General features: G+C 38.3%; 1 protein-coding gene across 3 annotated transcripts in view; it reads right to left on the reverse strand.

Annotated features, from left to right (window-relative positions):
* Positions 1 to 6580: 6580 nt before the first annotated feature.
* The window catches only part of LOC132703019 (cytochrome P450 306a1), a 246945-nt gene continuing 234391 nt past the window's right edge, over positions 6581 to 19134 (reverse strand). For all 3 annotated transcript variants that reach the window (XM_060672029.1, XM_060672027.1, XM_060672028.1), the window contains exons 6-8: positions 8714 to 8883; positions 8467 to 8661; positions 6581 to 6874 (exon numbers count right to left, since the gene is read on the reverse strand). In XM_060672029.1, the coding sequence (XP_060528012.1) occupies positions 6699 to 6874; positions 8467 to 8661; positions 8714 to 8883 (541 nt within the window). In that variant the 3' untranslated portion in view covers positions 6581 to 6698. The remainder of the gene's footprint in view (positions 6875 to 8466; positions 8662 to 8713; positions 8884 to 19134) is intronic.

A 19134-nucleotide genomic window follows, 5' to 3' on the forward strand; every position in this document is an offset into this window, starting at 1 on the left:
CCGGTTTCCATAGCGAAAACCCACGAATTACGGTTTGAACTGCTTGATCGCCCGCCTTACTCACCAGATCAAGCCTCAAGTCACTTCTTGTTGCAGCGTCATATGAAATTGCGCTCGGAGGAAAAAGATTTTCTTCAAATGGGGAAGCAATCACCTTCGCGAACAATTATTTTGAGGAGAAAAACGCTTAGCACTATTTGGGAAGATTAGGGAGATAGGGGCATCGCTGGAAGAAGTGTACAGAGCTACAAGGAGGCTATATAGAAAAATAAAATAAAAGAGAATAAATGTCTTATATCATCACTATGAGATTAGAAGACGCACCCACCAAACTAGCACTAATAAGTCAAAACGAAACGAAACGTAATAATCTCTAATGCCAATTCAGAGCTGAGAACATTACTCATGCTGAGGCAACCAAAAATATTGACGAAGCAACCTCCTTAGTAATTAATCACTCACCTTTTGAACAACAAATCATAATAATTTTAAACAACCCATCAACCACATCAACAAAACTAATAACAGTGCAAATCAAAATTAAATTTCAAATAATTCTTCCTATCCGGTACCATTCCAAAATTACCAAAAACCAGCATTCCTTAGCCAACCAATTCTCATAGAATCTCGATAGGCTCCACAAAAATTCTTTACAGATGCCCAAGTCTTCCGTAAACCAAAAAATGTTTTTGCAGCCAGATTTCATTCCCAAAACCGCCTTTAATGTCGAAAATGGATATTACGAATACGTTCGAGTGCCCTTCGATCTTAAAAACGCACCGGCAGTTTCCAAAGTGTAATGGAACACGTCTTAAAAAACCTTCAGGGAACACATTAATAACTTAGTTGAATGGTTCCAACTATTAAAAGACGCAGGTTTGAAAATCCTCTGCAAAACTGTGGACACGTCATCATTCCAGAAGTTATCAAACCTAAACCAAAGAAACCAAAGACTATCGAGCAATTCCCCGACCCAACCACTCCCAAGGAAATAAAATCATTTTAAGGTTTAATTGGTTACTATCGAAAGTTTATAAAAAAAATCGCCAAATTAAGTAAGCCATTAACTAAAGAAAAACCAAAAAATAGAACACACTGCGGAATTTCTTAACTCGTTTCATTCATGCCTTAATATTCTAATGGATGACTCGATCATAGAATACCCCGATTTGTCCAAACCGTTCAATCAAAGGTCCTATAGGCGAAAGCTAAATCCAGCAGAAGCTAATTATAGCACGGTAGAGAACGAGCTTCTAGCAATCGTATGGGCTGTTAAGTACTTTAGATCCTTTAGACCGTATCTCTTCGGTACAAAATTCAAAATCATCACCGACCACAAACCCCTTCAGCATCTATTTTCTACGAAAGATCCTAACTCCAAATTAGTCCGTTGGCGACTAAAACTCATATATATATATATATATATATATATATATATATATATATATATATATATATATATATATATATATATATATATATATATATATATATATATATATATATATATATATATATATATATATATATATATATATATATATATATATATATATATATATATATATATATATATATATATATATATACTACGATATCATTTGTAAAAAAGGTAAACTAAATACCAACGCTGACGCTCCTTCCCGAATTAAAATTGATCTAATTGAATTTAAAGATGTTGTATCTATTTCAAAGATAAATCTCTAGAACCAATGTTTACTACGACCATTCAAAAATATTTTAATAATAGTTCATACAATTTAATAATGTCTAACCTATTACTATTGGATATAACACACGAAGACGAACAAAAATTGAAACTACAACAATACCACGAAATAAAAAAAAGCCAACGCGTTATTCAAGAAAATTTAAAAGAGATAAAACGAATTTATTGCTGGTCCAAAATAGATCAAGGCGTAAGAGACTATTTAAATACATGCGAAATCTCCCAGAAAACAAAATACGAAAGACACCCTATCAACCAAACCAACGACTTTAGGATACGAACCATTTGATCACATCAATGCTGATACATATAAAACAGATGGACGTTACTTCGTTACAATTTTAGATAGTTTTTCAAAACTTGGTGAAGCTTACCCTATTGATTTATTAAATGCCATAGAGATAAGAAACATAGTACTATAAAATTTTAATCACTTCAGTCTCCCTAGGCGTATTACGACGGATAACGGAAGGGAATGGAAAAACGAAGTAGTTCAAGGACTATGCAAAACACAGCATATAGAAATTCATTATGCCACTCTTTACAATCCAAATAGCAAAAGGAACAATAATAAACGCAAAACTGCTAACCGAAACCATGATTAATAAAATTCATTCATTTTTCAAAACGAGTAGATCTAAACAAGGACTAATTAATGTAGTAGAAAAAGTCCAAAAATGGTTATTTGGCAAATTAGATGCTGAGAACGATAAACATCTAACAACATTCCAATCAAACAAATCAAAAAAAAATTGAAAACGACCTGGTAAAGCAACAAAGCCTGATCAATCAAATTTCGAAAACATACAGTAATAAATTTCAGAGATTAAATGAAGATCAGATTATTTTAGAAGGACAAATAAAATACTTGTCGAAAGAATTCAACGAAATTATAAATTTAGAAAAGGCATTCTCACTTTCAAATTTAATTGACAACTTATTAATGCAACTTCAAATAATTCAACATATGCCAAATAATCTAGAAACAGCAATTTCATTGGCAATGCTAAACGTCCTCCATAACTCCATAACAAGACCTGATCAAATTAAAACAGTGGTTATCCTATCCCAATACATAATCTCACAATAATTCCCGAATAACCGTACCTTTAAAAATAAATAAGAACTGAAAGTTCAGATTTTCACGAAATCATATATTTTGAGATGACAATTGTTTTGACAACACCGTGTCTTTATCAAATATCCATCCAACATTTGATAAAGACACGGTGTTGTCGAAACAATTGTCATGTCATAATATATTATTTTCTTGAAAATCTGAACTTTCAGTTCTTATTTATTTTGATAAATAGATTTTCATCAAGTAAATCTCACCTAAGTTCAACCGTACCTTTTGCTTAGCACCGAACCACGCAAAAATGCCCACCAGTTGAAGACCGACATTTCTGTTCACAAGAAAACTTAAATAAACATCAACTATGCGTGGCCGATATCATGACAATAGGCAAAAAGTCATGCCCAGCGACGAAAGTATATTTCGCAGAAACTACGGTGACCTGGATCAGTTCGAAGGAAGTCCTGATAATACCAGCCACTGTAACAACGATACAGTGACATGAAAGGCATCTATGCATTTCGTCCCTCCAAAAATGCAAAATTTCTGTCGACGGCAAATATTTCCAAGCAAAGCAGACAACACACTTAGAATACGTCCAGCAAACATATAAATGATATTGCAAACAACACGCAAGTCACAGACTACAACCAAAGCACGAACTATCCATGGATCAATACGACGATCCTCCTGCTTGCTACAGTTAGTACCTTGAGGACTCCACTATGTTAAAAGATATCGCCCCAGACAACGCCAACCGACAAGCAAACATTGACTTTCTAATGACGTATTTATTACTCTAATCTATAACCTATTTTTGTATAAAACCGTTCGGCGCTCTGCCTAACTAGCATTAGTGTTACTAAAGTTCCTGTATTAAGACAAGGAACCTAAGCTCAATAAACGTTTTTTAAAAACCAAGTATAACGACTAAAAAACGTAATTCATACAGTAAATCTTCTGTAAGGCAAGAGAATGATACATAAAGCAATATCCACAGCACGTTCCACCATATGTACAATTTTTTCTGCGAATCTTTAGAAATAAGCGAAGACATGAAAATTGGTGTTCTTGGATATTTTGAGGCCTATCGTGACAATTCTATTCGAGACATAGACTATAACCTATCCTTCACTACTTAAGTGTTAAAAAAAAGCACAAATTTTGCTCTTATAAATTCCGACCAGCTCAGGTGCTTTTGGCAGGGGACACAGAGAGAAGACTTTTTTTGTCATTGGTATGTTAACTGTGGCCGCCAAAACAATGATAATTGTTGCTAAATTTTGTGGACTGACGAACTAAAATTTTCAAACTCTGGAATGTATAATACAAAAAATTATCATTATTTTTAAAAAGAAAATTTATTGCTAGTACTTGCCCCAGGTCCATAATTTAGTTTCAGCTTTAACGTTTGATGCGGAATAATTCATCTTCGTATTGGTCATTGAAATGAATCAGGGGCCAAAACATGGGAGAAGACGGTTTTGAGAATAGCATTTATTTTCAAACTTGGCATTTACATTAATACAATCCGCGTCAAAAACTGGAAACTATTCGATGCACATCTCCCGTGGCTGTCTCCCCCCCCCCCCCCCTTCCCCGGCTCCAAAGGCAATCTCACGACAGCGCACTGTTGCCACTACACTTTTTTTTTCTTTGAACCATTACATGGTTCATATTTTTACGATCGCGTGCTGACCGGTGAGAAATTGTGGATGGTTTTCCAGATAAGTAGTTAGATAAGTAGGCAGAATTTCTATTTCGAACAAGATGGCGCACCATAACATCCGAGAAGTCGCATATCAATTTTTGAAAACCATTTTCAACAAACAAATAGATTGCTGCAAATGGGCTGTTCCTTGACCTCCCAGGTGACCAGATGTAACTTAATTTCTACTTGTGGTATTATTTAAAGGACGACATTTACAAGCGAAGATACCAACACATTGACGTTTCAAAGGTTGCAATTAGAGAAAAAATAAAACAGATAGATGCTAGAGTAATACCAATTAGCTCAATAAAAAAAAACGGAAAATGAAGTTTTAATTCGCAATCACTATGCTAAAAGAGAATTGTGTTGATATTTCGGTTATTTTCAATTTTGTGCTAATATTGAATATGATATTTTCTGTTCTGTTTGTAATTTGCGAACGTTGGAGTAAAAAATATAAAGGGACTTCCAAAAAGAGTACATTTCCTCATTTTTTCCTAAACCCTACATTCAATTGTTTTTCTATTTTCACCGTCATTATCAGTGGAAGAAATGCTACTAGTTTTCTAATTAAACCGACTTTGTATCTCTACTCACAACAAAGCTACCAATAATGAAAACTTAATTTAGATCAGCCTTCTTCTACATTCTACAGAACTGAAAATTGACGAAGACTACTACCAACTGTACAGAGGAGAATACTAAAATTTTTTCACCACTTGGTAAGACGTGACTGTATTGAAAATTTTAGTAAAGTAAAGTTTAGGGGACACGTAAAAGAGGGCGCTCGCCTGTTCGTTTTCAAGCCCTAACAAAATTGTCCGTTTCAATGGAGATGAGAATGGTAGACGACAGAAAAGCATAGAGTAACGACGACAGAAATCGCAAGCGTTGAATGTTGACTTCTCAATTTTTTTTCATAGTTGTCTGGTAAGCGAAAGCGCTTGCAATATGGTTTATTATTTTTTGTCTAATCGGTCACAGTGAGTCCATCTTTTGATCCAAAATATTAAGGTCCCTCTATTTCTTTGGTTTTTTGTCATTGTTATTAAACTTTAACTGTCAACATTTTTTTAAATTCACTTAAAGCTACGTGTAGTATGTAGTGTGATAACTTGTCACTGCAACTTTGAAAGGATCTATCTGAATCAAGGCCTGAACAGTAACCAGATCATGTGTTGCATTTTTCATCTATATGTATATGTATATATATTTTGTAAGTGCGGATTTATAGCAAGAAAGGTGTTAATAATAATAATAAAGCTCTCAGCAAAAAACCATATCACCGCTTTAAACACCTGGGTAGTGTCTCTCCTAATATTTGGTATCCTGAAATAGTCTGATGCCTAAATGAACTTGATAGTTCACCACCTTCAGGCTATGCAGAACCCAAAAGAGAAACATGCGGCAACAACTACTTACATCTGAAGATTCGTTGATTAGATTAGCAGCCCAATAAAACCAAGGCTTACACCATTGAACTTGCAACCACATGATCTTGAGAAGATCATGCCATCAGAAGGGAAGAAGTTTTATATGGTAGGTTTCCAAGATGTCTAGAAGCCGACAACAACATCGGCGAGCTCACTGTTAATGCTATAGGCGGGTTGGCTCTATCCATAAACGGAGAAATTTCTCATAGCCATCCAAGACAAACACACTAGGAAAAACATTGCCTAAAGCTGTAAGTCGAAGATAGATGTAGGAAATGACGGAATCTACAGAGTATATCATCGCAGGCTATAAATCGCTCGCAACGAACGCATACGTAGGGCGTCACAATCAATGAGATAAAATACTTTACCAACAGCTAGCTCTCTAGCTACAAATACCAGCCCTAGGCAGTTCTAGAAACAGCTAGAGAGGCACTGTACTGCGACAGGCCTATAAATACGGATAGAGCAGCGCATAGCAATAGCTTGTCATCATTGACAAGGATAAGAAAACTGGATGTCTTCAGGAAATCAGCCTAAATGTATAACAGCAGAAGTTGAGTTAACTTTGAAAAAATTATATGGCTCTAAATTTAAGGTTTAAATAAAATAAACTAAACTGTTTTCTGGAGAATGTTTATTTGAAAAATGCTGTAATGATCACAAAGACTATTTATAAAATAATATTCCAAAATAACTTTTTTGAAAAAAAATACAGGAAGTTGATGGTTAAGTTATACATTTTTGTGACTATATCGAAATAAATTTCAGCCGATACGATTTGGGTGTAAGAGTAATGCCACATTCGCCTTCCAAGTTAGGCTCTCCTTTGTCGTCCAGCCCCAACTTGAAGCTGATCAAAGTAACCGAACAAAATAAAAACAACATCATCCTCGCCAGTTCGTCTCCTACGCACATCCTCTTACCTAAAACACAACGTCGTACTCATTTCTCCAAAACTAACTGTATAAAGAATCAAGTTGAAATTTTGATGACGTTAAACACTTGTGTTGCAACTGTTTTAGTGAAATAAGAAGAGGTTGCGAGATTTTATTAAAATCATTTGATTCATTGAGTAGATAAACAAAAGAGGTTGTGCAGCAACATAACCTCAAAAATTTACTATAGCCCCTCGAATCCTGCGGGACCAACATACTTGCTGTAGGCGATCCGTCCCCGGAGTGAGGCCCCGATGGTAGTGCTTCGCCCTCAGATGGAGGCATGTGGGGCATTCAGAACATAACCTCAAAAAAACCCCGACGGCTCCCTTTTTTTCGTTTTTTTGTGTGTTAATTTGTTTAATAAGTTTAACCTGAACGGAAGTTACTTAGTCTCGTTAGGTTTATTTTACTCGCTTTTTGGTTTTCTTCCATTGTTTTTTAGTATATTATGGATATACATAAATTCTGTACTGTACAGTCAACTTGTCAACTACTTTAACGAAAACATAACACTATTAAATAATCGGAGGATCTTGTCCCAAAAAGTGCACAGAAAAAATTATCAATTGTGGTATTAATTTTTAAAAATAACTGAAAGTGCATCGAAATCTACTATAGATTAACTCCTGGCAGCAATATTCCATATAGTAAAGGGAAGAACTCTCTATTTATTTTTTGTTAATGTGTTTTGTTAATGTTTAGTTGTTGTGCGAATTTCGTTTTCAAATTATTAATTTTTACCCTCAATAAATCAATAAAAAAACAACTTACAATAGTACAGTACAGGGAGATATTTTCATATCGGTAATGTCGAGATCATAGAAATTTAAAAAAAAATGTGCTATACCATTAGTGCTGCTTCAGTCATTAATTGTTATGTTCAGACCGTAGTCTAAAGAAAATTTCGACGGCGGAATGGAGGAGAGAACCAAAAGGAAAGTGTCATTTCAATACGTGCTGCAAGAGAATCCTTTTACCAGTATATGAAGCCAAAATTTTATCTCTATTATCTTTATTTTCGGACAAATGCACATACTGTTTGCTGCCATTGGGAAGACAGTGGAATTAACTGACATTCCAAAGTCAACTTTGCGTCGATTCCTTGATAATGATTCGTTTCAAAGGAAGGAATGATATGAGAAGGGAACAATAATATTCTTAGAAGTGTATGCGTTATATGAGAGTAATCAAATTCCGTCACTTGAATCTTGCAATACAAATGAAAAGAATATGGTGCATAATATTATATGGACGAGATTAGGTTCGACATCCATGACAGCATAAACGAAGGGTGGCAAAATTTTTATTGTACAGCATTTTGAATGTACATAAAACTAAAGAAAAAACGTTTTGCAACATTCAGCACAACACATTGGACCAGAGTCGGAAGTGAACTTTTGAAAATTGAAAAAATTCTAATTTCATACTACCATTTCATAATACCATGACACAGGAATAATATTGCTTTAGGAATTTCACTAAAATAGCCTGTTTTGACTTCCGTTTTCAATATTCAAAAATTACATTTAAATATTTTAACATTCTCCCTGATGTCACCAAATGTACGCCGCACTCACCATTTTGGAAAGGTATAAAATTGTCCCGTTTCAAAAAGACGCCGTCTTTATAAAAATTGTAAGGATTAAATTCATTGGAATTCTTATATTCCACATCGTTCATGTGTATCGCCCATTGTAAGGGTACCAACATTGTTCCCTTGGGTATTCGGTAACCATCTATTTCTATATCGGATACAGTGCCATGAGGAATGCCTTAAAACAATTAGATTTAAACGGTGCCGCGACGGCTTTATCATCTGGTTACCTAAAGGAACTACAGATCTTATCCTTTGGGTCTCAGCGATACACGCCTCGACAAATGGCAGCTTGGATTGACATTCACAACTCAGAAGGCTGTCTCCTAAGACTGTTGATATCTCATCTCTAGCTTTCTGTTGCAGGTCGGGGCGAGTAGCCATATATAGCAAAAACCACCTGGTAAAACAGAATTTCAGAAATCAAAAGATAACAATGTTTATATTACTGGAACCGAGAAATAATAACTATGTCTAAACTACCCCCCTTCGAACGTCGTAGTCAATGATAAAAGTTCATGAAATGATATATTTTTGACCTACATTGCATTTATTTACATACACAACGATTCAACTGAGACTTTTCTGAAACAATTGAAGCTGATTTGGCTCTTGAATGGATCTAATTTGTTAGTTGAAATCCTTGACTTGGTCTGTGAGGCGTTTCTGAAACTGTGATAGCCGGTTCCGAAACTTAAAAGGGCTGTAGGTAACTGAGATAACAGTAGAAAATTGTGGACTTTAATAATACAGACAACGGAAGTCCAAAATGTCTCTTTCATATCCATCTGTCGGTAGAAATGAACTATACTAACTATACCCACTTTTGGTAATGGTTATTATCTACTGCAGAAGAAATAGACACTTTTGCATAGATAAATCAAAAGGTTAAGTCACAACAAGATAATACTGACTACTAGAAAAAATACAACAAAATAATACTATTTTTATATGTTCATTTATTTATTATCGCGATTATATTTTGGGAAGATTGCGGTCTTCCATTTTACACAAAGCGTTGATAAATCAAATAAAATCCCTATTGATTCGAATTTGGCATAAGCCAATATTGTTCCAAGCATTTCAATATATTCCCCTTGGGTAAATTTACAATCAGATTGAATGTAAGCGCCCCTCAGAGACTATTAGCAATGTTTAAAATGAAAGTTGTAACTTTTGTAAGCCAGCTAGAATTGAACTTGAGTTCTACAGAAAATACACAAAAGGACAAAAATTATTATGTGCAATTGCTGACTGTTAATATTTATAATCAAATAAACAACAATAAATGTTAAGCGCGTGTAGTCGATCCTAAACCAAAGTTAGACACTTCGCAGGAGTCTAAATCAGGAAAAAACGTTTTCAAATATACAGTGTAGAACGTTTCCAATACAAGGTAATGTCATTGTCGTTGTCATTAAGTTCTTGGTTCAGTTTAATTTCATGTGAGTGCTAGTTTTTAACATAAACAGAGTCAACGATGGAGTAAATTTTGTAATTCAATTTCAGTCATAAGTGATAATACGAAGAATTTTCAGAAGAGAAGAAAATCTGTCCAATAAATACGAAAAAGGAAAGAATTTTTGTGGAAAAGTCGAGTAAACATACTTTTTTGATCCCTCTTTCCGATTATCTGATCATTAGACAATTGAAACGTATAAATATAGAGACAAAGGGAGAACCCAAGAATAAGTTTGTAATTTGTTTAGCGCAAAATAAAGAGAAAGACGAACTAAAGCATCTACAGTGATTAAAATTGAGAGAAAAATTATAGAAACAGAGCAAGTGAAAGAAAATAATTTATTAGATGTTGAGAATGCACACCATTAACTTCTGGACAATATACTAGTCAGTTTAGAAACCGTGTCTAAATATTGCTAAGGATATTTTCATTAATTTACATTTTTTTATTTCAAATTCTACATTGTCAATTTTTTGGTTTTTCCCTATATATTTTTTAATTTAAATACCCCCAAAGGAAAAAATCCAGTGGAGTAATATCTGGAGATATTGCAGGCCATTCCATTCACCCCTTTCTGTCAATCCACTGTCCGTATATTCACGCACCTGTCGAGCAAAATGGGACGGAGCACCATCCTGTTGAAACCAAATATGTCTATTTCTCACATCAGGCTAATTTCACCCACTAACGACGATGGAAAAATGGATTTGAGTTAGTCATTTACATCATAGTTTCACAAAACTGTAATCTGGGGAGAGGATCATGTTAGGTCAGTTCCTGTAGTAATCTAATCTTGAACGGGTGATGTACTTCATATTTTGATATACGCAAAGCTCTTCGTTGACTAACATTATTTGAAGATGCAATGAGGGGATTTTCCTCAATTTCTAGTTTTTTCCCAATTTTACTCAAAGCGAAATTTGTAATGAGCCTTCTGGATATTATGCGTTAAACAATCTATAAGCTTCTTCTGAGTTTTGGTTCTCCAAATCCAATAAAAAATGAAGTATCACATCACTAGGATTCATTTAGATGCGCTATATTTAGTTTACTATTTACAATTTTGGCGGTTGTTGGCTTCTTCACAAACTAACAGTTTAATGAAATCTAGTTTGAAAGCAAGTTTGATTCATCAACTTTGTAAATCTGATTTGTAATTAGTATTACAGCAGCCCGTGGAAGTTTCTTTGAAAAATGATATGCACTTTCATTACCGATAGAAATGTGATTGTATCAATCTACGAACTTTACTGGTACTAATTTCTTAACTGTTCAGTTCAAGTTCAAATATCTGTTTTTTATTATTTTATTTCTTTATTCCATTTAAAAAAGGAACTTGGTATAGACCCTGACAATTGTTTATTTTCTACAAGAAATGATCGAGAAAAAATTATGATGTCCACTGTACAATTATCTTATATTACTGTATATTTATTTATAAATCGCTTTGTCCTTACTTGTTGTGGATAAAATGAAAACTGTATACCCTGGGGAGCATATTGAGATTTATAAACTTTGAATCCAGTTTTTTGAGAAACCAGCTTACATTACGGATAGCTAAAATTAAGAGAAAGTGGTGGGGGGTATTTTCGAGAAAAAATGTCGATAACTTCGAAAGGGCCGAACGTCTTTTGTGAAACTGTTGAAATGGGCTCCTCCTTCTAGTGTGCAAATGTACTCCGATAGATCAAACTTCTATGTACTTTATATAAAAAATATTGTTATAAGTACTAAAGGCATTAAAGATGCAATTTCAAAAAATGGAACCTCCGGCATATAATTGTACTTTTGGATTTTTGGATAAAATATCTTATTATACTTTATGATACGTGAAGAACAAGCTTTTTGTTTTAATAACTTGAATATTATTATTATAACAAATGATTTCTAATTAATTTTCAGGAACTCAAAAAAGTACAAAGTTTATTAATTTAAACTAATTTAGATAACTATACATTTAAAAAGGTGTAGGGAACCCTTTAATTAATTCTAATCTAACACAAGGGTAGGTAGTTAACTTTTTAATGGTACGTTGCCTCTGAAATGACAATTTCTGGAAGGCATTTGAAAGTGTAGGCGAAGAGATTTAGCGGTTATTGACCCCTGGTCTCAAACATTTTATCCGTATACCTGAACAAATGCACTATTTATTTTTAATAGTAGGAGTCGCTTAAATTTGACATTGTCGGTGTACTTTGAACACTGGTTACATATGTGAGCATTTCCCTAATTTTAAATAGCAGACACGGCAACAAGGAACTTTATTTATTCATTTAATTTGTAACGCTTAAGAGATGGGTTCTTCCTTGCAATTTTTCGTTCCATAGAAGGATATATTATTCTGAGGCTGGAGATTATATTAATGTGTTTCATGATAGCAGAGAATATTGGGAGAAGGGCATTTTTAGAATCTGGTCATTATTATTGCTTTGGTTATCGATCGAGATGCACTCGGCATCCTCTTGTAATTTTCTGTAGTTTTAAAAATGTAAAAAGTAGGGAAAGACTGTTTTCCTTACTCGACGATTACATATGGTGTTTTGTAATGGAATGCACAAATTTATTTGAACTTTTTAAAAAACCACTTGCCGATTTCATTAAAAAGCGTTTCTTTATAAACGAGAAGGGATAAGTGACTGCACCACCATCACACTTTTCTCAGGTATATAGGTGTTAAGGGTTAAATAACATTTTTCGGTAACTTCATAATTTTTTTGTTTTGGGTTAACTTTTTATTTTCGCGCTGTGTATACAACACCCCCACCATACCCAACCTTGGTTAAGCCGCGCGAAAAGATAGACTTACGTGAGCGTCCGTAGTGCGAACCACGAAAAAACAAGCTCTCTTTTGTGACCGGTTCGCGAGAACCCCGCGCTGTGTTGTGGTAAATACCACCCCCAACCCTCCAGAAAATACCCCTAAGAAGACCCGGCCGGGCAGACGACGACGCGGGAAACCATCAAGGTGGGTGATTAACCGTTTCGGGTGTTGTATGTCCTACCGTTTTCTTGCAGCTCTTTCTCGTTTAAATTTTGAGGGTGATTTACAACCACCTTCCCACAACCCTTTACATATTGGTCCTTCTCCCCAAATCAGAATCAGTCTTTTGGATTTTTATAGTCATTCACAAACTTTAGTAATTTTAAATACATGTTCGCTATCGTGAACAGGTTAGCAAAAAACGTGTAAAGTTTGGAGCGCAAAAAAGCGGTTTCATAAAAAGTGTTTACCGTCGTTTCGAATTGCGGCCGTCTTTTTATTTGATTCGTTCTAAGCATATTTTCTGCGTGCTCAAATTCTTCTTCCTTTTAATTTACGTGGGTAACACTTAGACGCGTTAACGATATATTGTCAGCGGGTCAGAAAGCTCGCGTTGAACCCGATGATGATGAAATTTTATGCAAATTCCAGTGCATGGTGGAGGATTTGCCGAGTTTAGTTAGCACTTTTGAGTCCTTGCAATTGGAAGTAATCTCCTTAGCGAATGATTCGGAAAGAGATCGACAGTTTGCGGTTCAAGATCACTTTGATCAGTTGCATTATTCAATTCGATCTATTGCCAAGCGATTATTTGAGAAAGTGGAACCTAAGGCAGGCTCTCCGGTACCATCTGTAGTTGGTCGAGAGTCGCAAAGAAATAGTAATCTCCGACTCCCCCGTATTATCATTCCGAAATTTGATGGCGATTTGAAAAATTGGCCTACATTTTTTGATATGTTTAACACGTTGATCCATAATAATTCTTCCCTTTCAAACATTGAAAAATTTCAATTTTTAGTGTCTTATTTGGAAAAGGATGCTCTCAGTGTCGTGAAGAATTTGCCAATTAAGGATGCCAATTATAGTATAGCTTACAATGCCCTCGTGAAGCGTTATCAAAACGATCGATTGTTGTTAACCGATTATTGGCTGTCGATCTTTCCGACTCCGGTTGTTGAACTGAGGAGATTGCTTTTAACATTTTCAGAGAATCTTGCAGCTATCGATAAATTCGATATCGACTTGTGGGATTTTACAAAATTCAATTTGCTTTTAGAGAAACTCGACTCGACTCTCAAGACGAGGTTCGAACTCAAATTTTGTGATAAAGATATCCCAACTTTTCAAGATTTATGTGATTTTTTGGAACAGAATTGTAAAGCTTTAGAAAACTCTTTAGTTACCTCAAAAGGTATTACCCCTACCAAGAGGCTTGAGGTTTCGAAGCGAGTTTCAACCGATACACGTAGACCCACATCTATGATAGCGACGTCTACCCCTCCGAGTGCTGATGTGAGTTGCACCAGTAAGTGTTTATACTGCCCTATGGACTACCATCCTCTGACAAAGTGTGATTCCTTCCTATCTCTTGAGCTCCCTCAAAGGCATGTTTTTATCAAGCAACATCGTTTGTGCTTTAATTGCTTCGCGCGATCCCATGGTGTTGGAAGATGCCCCTCCAAGATTAATTGTCGTGTATGTGGCAAGCGCCACCATACTTTAGTGCATTTTGGAAATGCTACTACCCCCTCCCCGTCGAATGAAGCTCCTCCTGCTCCCGGCAACCAGGAAGGTACTATCCCTAGTCCGGTGACCATGATGACCAATCTCTCCTCTCAAAAGGTCGTGCTCTTTGCCACTTGCTTGGTGTCCGTTTTGGATAAATCTGGCAGACTTGTTACTTGTCGTGCACTTTTGGATTCAGCTAGTCAAGCCAGTTTTGTGACAGATTCCTTTGCGAAGAAATTGGAGCTTCCAAGGTCTCTCTCTCCGACACCAATTCAAGCCCTCAACCAAATGTCGACGTCTGCGTTAGGGAAGGTTGCCCTGAGCGTGACCCCCTCCCAAAGAAAATCCCCTGCTCTCCATATAGAGGCTTTAGTTATTCCATCTATTTGTGATAAGGTACCCTACCAGGTGATTGATAAGCAGAATCTAAAACATCTCAGGCCCCTACCCTTGGCTGATCCTCACTTCTGTGAACCCAACGAAATAGACGTGCTTTTAGGGGCACAAGTTTACGGAGATATTTGTTTGCCTGGATTTAGAAAAGGACAGAACGGTGGCCCATGCGCTTTTCGGACCATCTTCGGATGGGTTGTCCTAGGAAAAGTGAATTCTTTAGAACCATCTTCTCCCTTTAGTTTTTATACCACTGTGAGTACTGCTGTTGATGTTTCTTTGAAGAGATTTTGGGAACTCGAGTCCGTCCCTTCAAAGACCTTTATGTCTCCTGAAGACAAATTGTGTGAGGAGATTTTTCTCTCTGCCCCTTCAGGTAGATACATCGTATCCTTACCCTTTAAGGATAAACACCCTTCACTTGGTGAATCTTACCCTCAAGCCCTTAGGCGATTCCAGTTGTTAGAGGCGCGTTTGGCCAAGAACCCAACTTTGCGATTAGCCCACAACGAGTTCTTGAGAGATAATTGGGAACAAGGTCACATGGCACTCGTTAGCGACCTGCCCCCCTCTCCCCAAGGTTACTACATTCCTCATCACGCCGTCTGGAAGCCACATAGCGAACCCCTTAAATTGCGTGTTGTGTTTGATGCTTCAGCCAAAACTTCCAACGGACGGTCTCTGAACGATCTTCTATTTACGGGTCCCAAGCTCCAACCCGACATTGGAGCCATTTTGCTCATCTTTCGACTGTACTGTGTGGTTTTCACCACCGATATTCGTCAGATGTATCGTCAAATCCTAGTGAGTGACGCCGACCACCTCTTCCAGCGGATTCTGTGGCGTTTTGATCCCCGCGAAGCAGTGCGAGAGTACGTCTTGTCAACGGTGGTCTATGGACTAAGTTGTAGCCCATACTTGGCTATTCACGTATTGCGTCAGCTTGCTAGGGACGAAGGAACCCGTTACCCGTTAGCAGCCCGTCTCCTAGATTGCCAAACCTACATCGACGACATTATCGGAGGAACAGACTCGTTGGAGGAAGCCCGTGAGTTGAGGGATCAATTAGTATCGCTGCTAAAATTGGGTGGTTTCGAGTTGCGCAAATGGGCGAGCAACTCCCCCGAGTTATTGAGTTTACTCCCCGCTCCACATCATCATCCCGTTTCCCTATGCGGAGACGACAATCCCAGTTTAAAGGTGTTGGGATTACAGTGGTGTCTCTTACGGGATGTGTTCTCCTACCGCATCCAAGTAGCGGATAGGACGTGCACAAAAAGGAATATTTTGTCGCAAGTAGCCCAAATATACGATCCCCTAGGTTTTCTCCTACAGAGGCTTTGGTCCCAGGGCGTCGATTGGGATGCACCTCCCCCCCGCGTCATATTCGAAGATTGGAGTTCGTTTTTGTCTCAGCTGGGTAGTCTTTCTGGGCTGACAATCCCTCGTCGGGTACTGCCTAGCAATGGCGTCCAGGTGGAGACGCACGGATTTTGTGACGCTTCGGAACGCGGATACGGTGCAGCCGTGTATCTGCGAAGCGTCAGAGAGGACCATATCTCTGTCACCCCTCTGTGTGCAAAGATTCGGGTAACGCCTTTGAAGCGAGTGTCGATCCCCCGTCTGGAGTTGTGCTCAGCGTTGCTGCTCGCCCAACTCGTAGATTTCGTCCGATCCACTATAGCCTCTGAGTTGACTATCACGAGAGTATTCGCCTGGAGTGATTCCAAAATTGCGTTGTCTTGGATAAAGTCCTCCCCCCACAGATGGAAAACTTTTGTGGCCAATCGGGTGTCCCTCATTCAGGACATCATTTCCCCCAGTTCCTGGCATCACGTGGCCGGTTCATCCAGCCCTGCTGACTGCGCATCCCGAGGGCTTTTCCCTGAGCAAATATTAATTCACCCCTCTTGGTTCTGTGGTCCCCCATGGTTGCGTCTTCCGGTGGAAGAGTGGCCCACCTCCGACTTCACCCCCGGAGACGATCTGGAACTGGAACGTAAACTAGTGTTGACTTGTGTGTCCACCCCTTTAGTTGACTCGCTCGGAGAACTGTTAACCCGTTTCTCGTCGTTACGAAAAATTGAGAGGATCCTGGCTTATTGTTGTAGGTTTCTAAATAATTGTCGTACCCCCATTCCCAAGCGAGCGCTTGATAATTTGTCTTTTGCGGACACGTACCACGCCCGCACGTTGCTGACAGGATACGTCCAACGTGAGGTGTTCGCCGGTTTGCTGAAGTGTCTTCGAAACGGTAAACTGTGCCCCAAACCTTTACGCTGCCTAGCGCCCTTTATCGACGAGCACGGTCTCATTCGAGTCGGTGGCAGACTCCGAGGTTCTGCAATTCGTCACACCCTATCGCAGTGTTACCGATGCTTCCGTGTCCAACCTTCTTGTGTACAGCCATTCATGGCTGATTTACCCCCCGTTCGTGTATCGCAAGTCAAGCCATTCGCGCATACCGGTGTCGATTTTGCCGGTCCAATTTCCATTACCCTGGCGCGAAGGCGCGGCGCTAAGACTCAGAAGGCTTACATTTGCCTATTCGTTTGCATGGCTACCAAAGCCATCCATTTGGAATTGGCTTCTGAACTCAGCTCAGACGCATTCTTGGCCGCTTTTCGGCGCTTTGTCGCTCGCCGCGGGCGTTGCACTGACATGTATAGTGATCAGGGTAGAAATTTTGTCGGTGCTAACCGGTTGTTGGTACAGTATTGCCAGCAGTCCACCGACCAGTGTGAGGTGCGTTGGCACTTCAACCCACCCTCCAGTCCTCACTTTGGAGGTCTTTGGGAGGCCGGCGTCAAGTCGGTAAAGACCCATTTGTTTCGTGTGATAGGCTCTCAAATCCTGACTTTCGAGGAAATGTCGACAGTGTTAACTCAGGTGGAATCCATACTGAATTCCCGCCCATTATGTAGTTTGAGTTCCAACCCAAACGATTTGCATAGCCTTACTCCTGGGCATTTTCTGACCCTGGAGCCCCTATCTGCCCCTCCCGACGACCCTTTAGCTAATCTGAACACTAACAGACTCACTCGTTGGCAGCTCGTGCAGCAGTTGCATCAGCACTTCTGGGACAGATGGCATCGGGAATACCTTCACCAGCTGCAGCAACGGCACAAGTGGAACACCACGACTAACCCCCCAAAAGTTGGGCAGTTGGTTTTAATTAAAGACGAGAACCTCCTCCCGTTAAAGTGGCTTCTGGGCCGCATCCCGCGCTTGTACCCCAGTTCCGACAAGGAAATTCGCGTTGTGCAAGTGCACACGGCCAAAGGCACTTTCGATCGACCTTTGGTCAAATTATCTTTTGTCCCTAACTGTTAACCTGTTCAAGGGGCAACCGTGTATATAGTATAGGATAAGTTTATGGGAAAAATTGGGTATTTTTGGGAGGCCGGAATGTTAAGGGTTGAATAACATTTTTCGGTAACTTCATAATTTTTTTGTTTTGGGTTAACTTTTTATTTTCGCGCTGTGTATACAACACCCCCACCATACCCAACCTTGGTTAAGCCGCGCGAAAAGATAGACTTGCGTGAGCGTCCGTAGTGCGAACCACGAAAAAACAAGCTCTCTTTTGTGACTGGTTCGCGAGAACCCCGCGCTGTGTTGTGGTAAATACCACCCCCAACCCTCCAGAAAATACCCCTAAGAAGACCCGGCCGGGCAGACGACGACGCGGGAAACCATCAAGGTGGGTGATTAACCGTTTCGGGTGTTGTATGTCCTACCGTTTTCTTGCCGCTCTTTCTCGTTTAAATTTTGAGAGTGATTTACAACCACCTTCCCCCAACCCTTTACAATAGGAATTTCTTAGACCAGTCTTATCCAAATAGGAAAGGGCAGTTTATTTCCGTGGCCTGCTAGATTTCCAGACGTTACTGTTGCTGTTTAGTAGAATAAAAGATATTGTTTATGAAACTGGCCCTACTAACCCTGAAAATATGATTAATCGCATCCGAAATGACGTAGCCAACCCAGAAGAGCTGAAATTGGTACAGCCGTATTAAATACACTTAGGACTTAGGACTTAGGACTTAGGATAAGTTTCTGCATAGAAAATGACGGAAGGCACTTTTGATTTTCATTTCAGTCAATTTTGTTGTGTTTAATTGCTATTAACGTTTAGTTTCCACAATCTTCGGTTAAGATAAAGATTTTGAGACGCGGCTTTGACTGGGTTGTTGGGCTCATGTTTGATGATCTAATAATGAAAAATTCCATATCGTTGCGTTCTTCAATTATTTTCCATATTTTTTTCTTTATACTAGAAAACGCCATCAATCAATAATCATCTC

This window comes from Cylas formicarius, unplaced genomic scaffold, assembly GCF_029955315.1.
Source record: "Cylas formicarius isolate icCylForm1 unplaced genomic scaffold, icCylForm1.1 PGA_scaffold_6__28_contigs__length_40554024, whole genome shotgun sequence".
In the NCBI taxonomy this organism is placed as follows: Eukaryota; Metazoa; Arthropoda; class Insecta; order Coleoptera; family Brentidae; genus Cylas; species Cylas formicarius.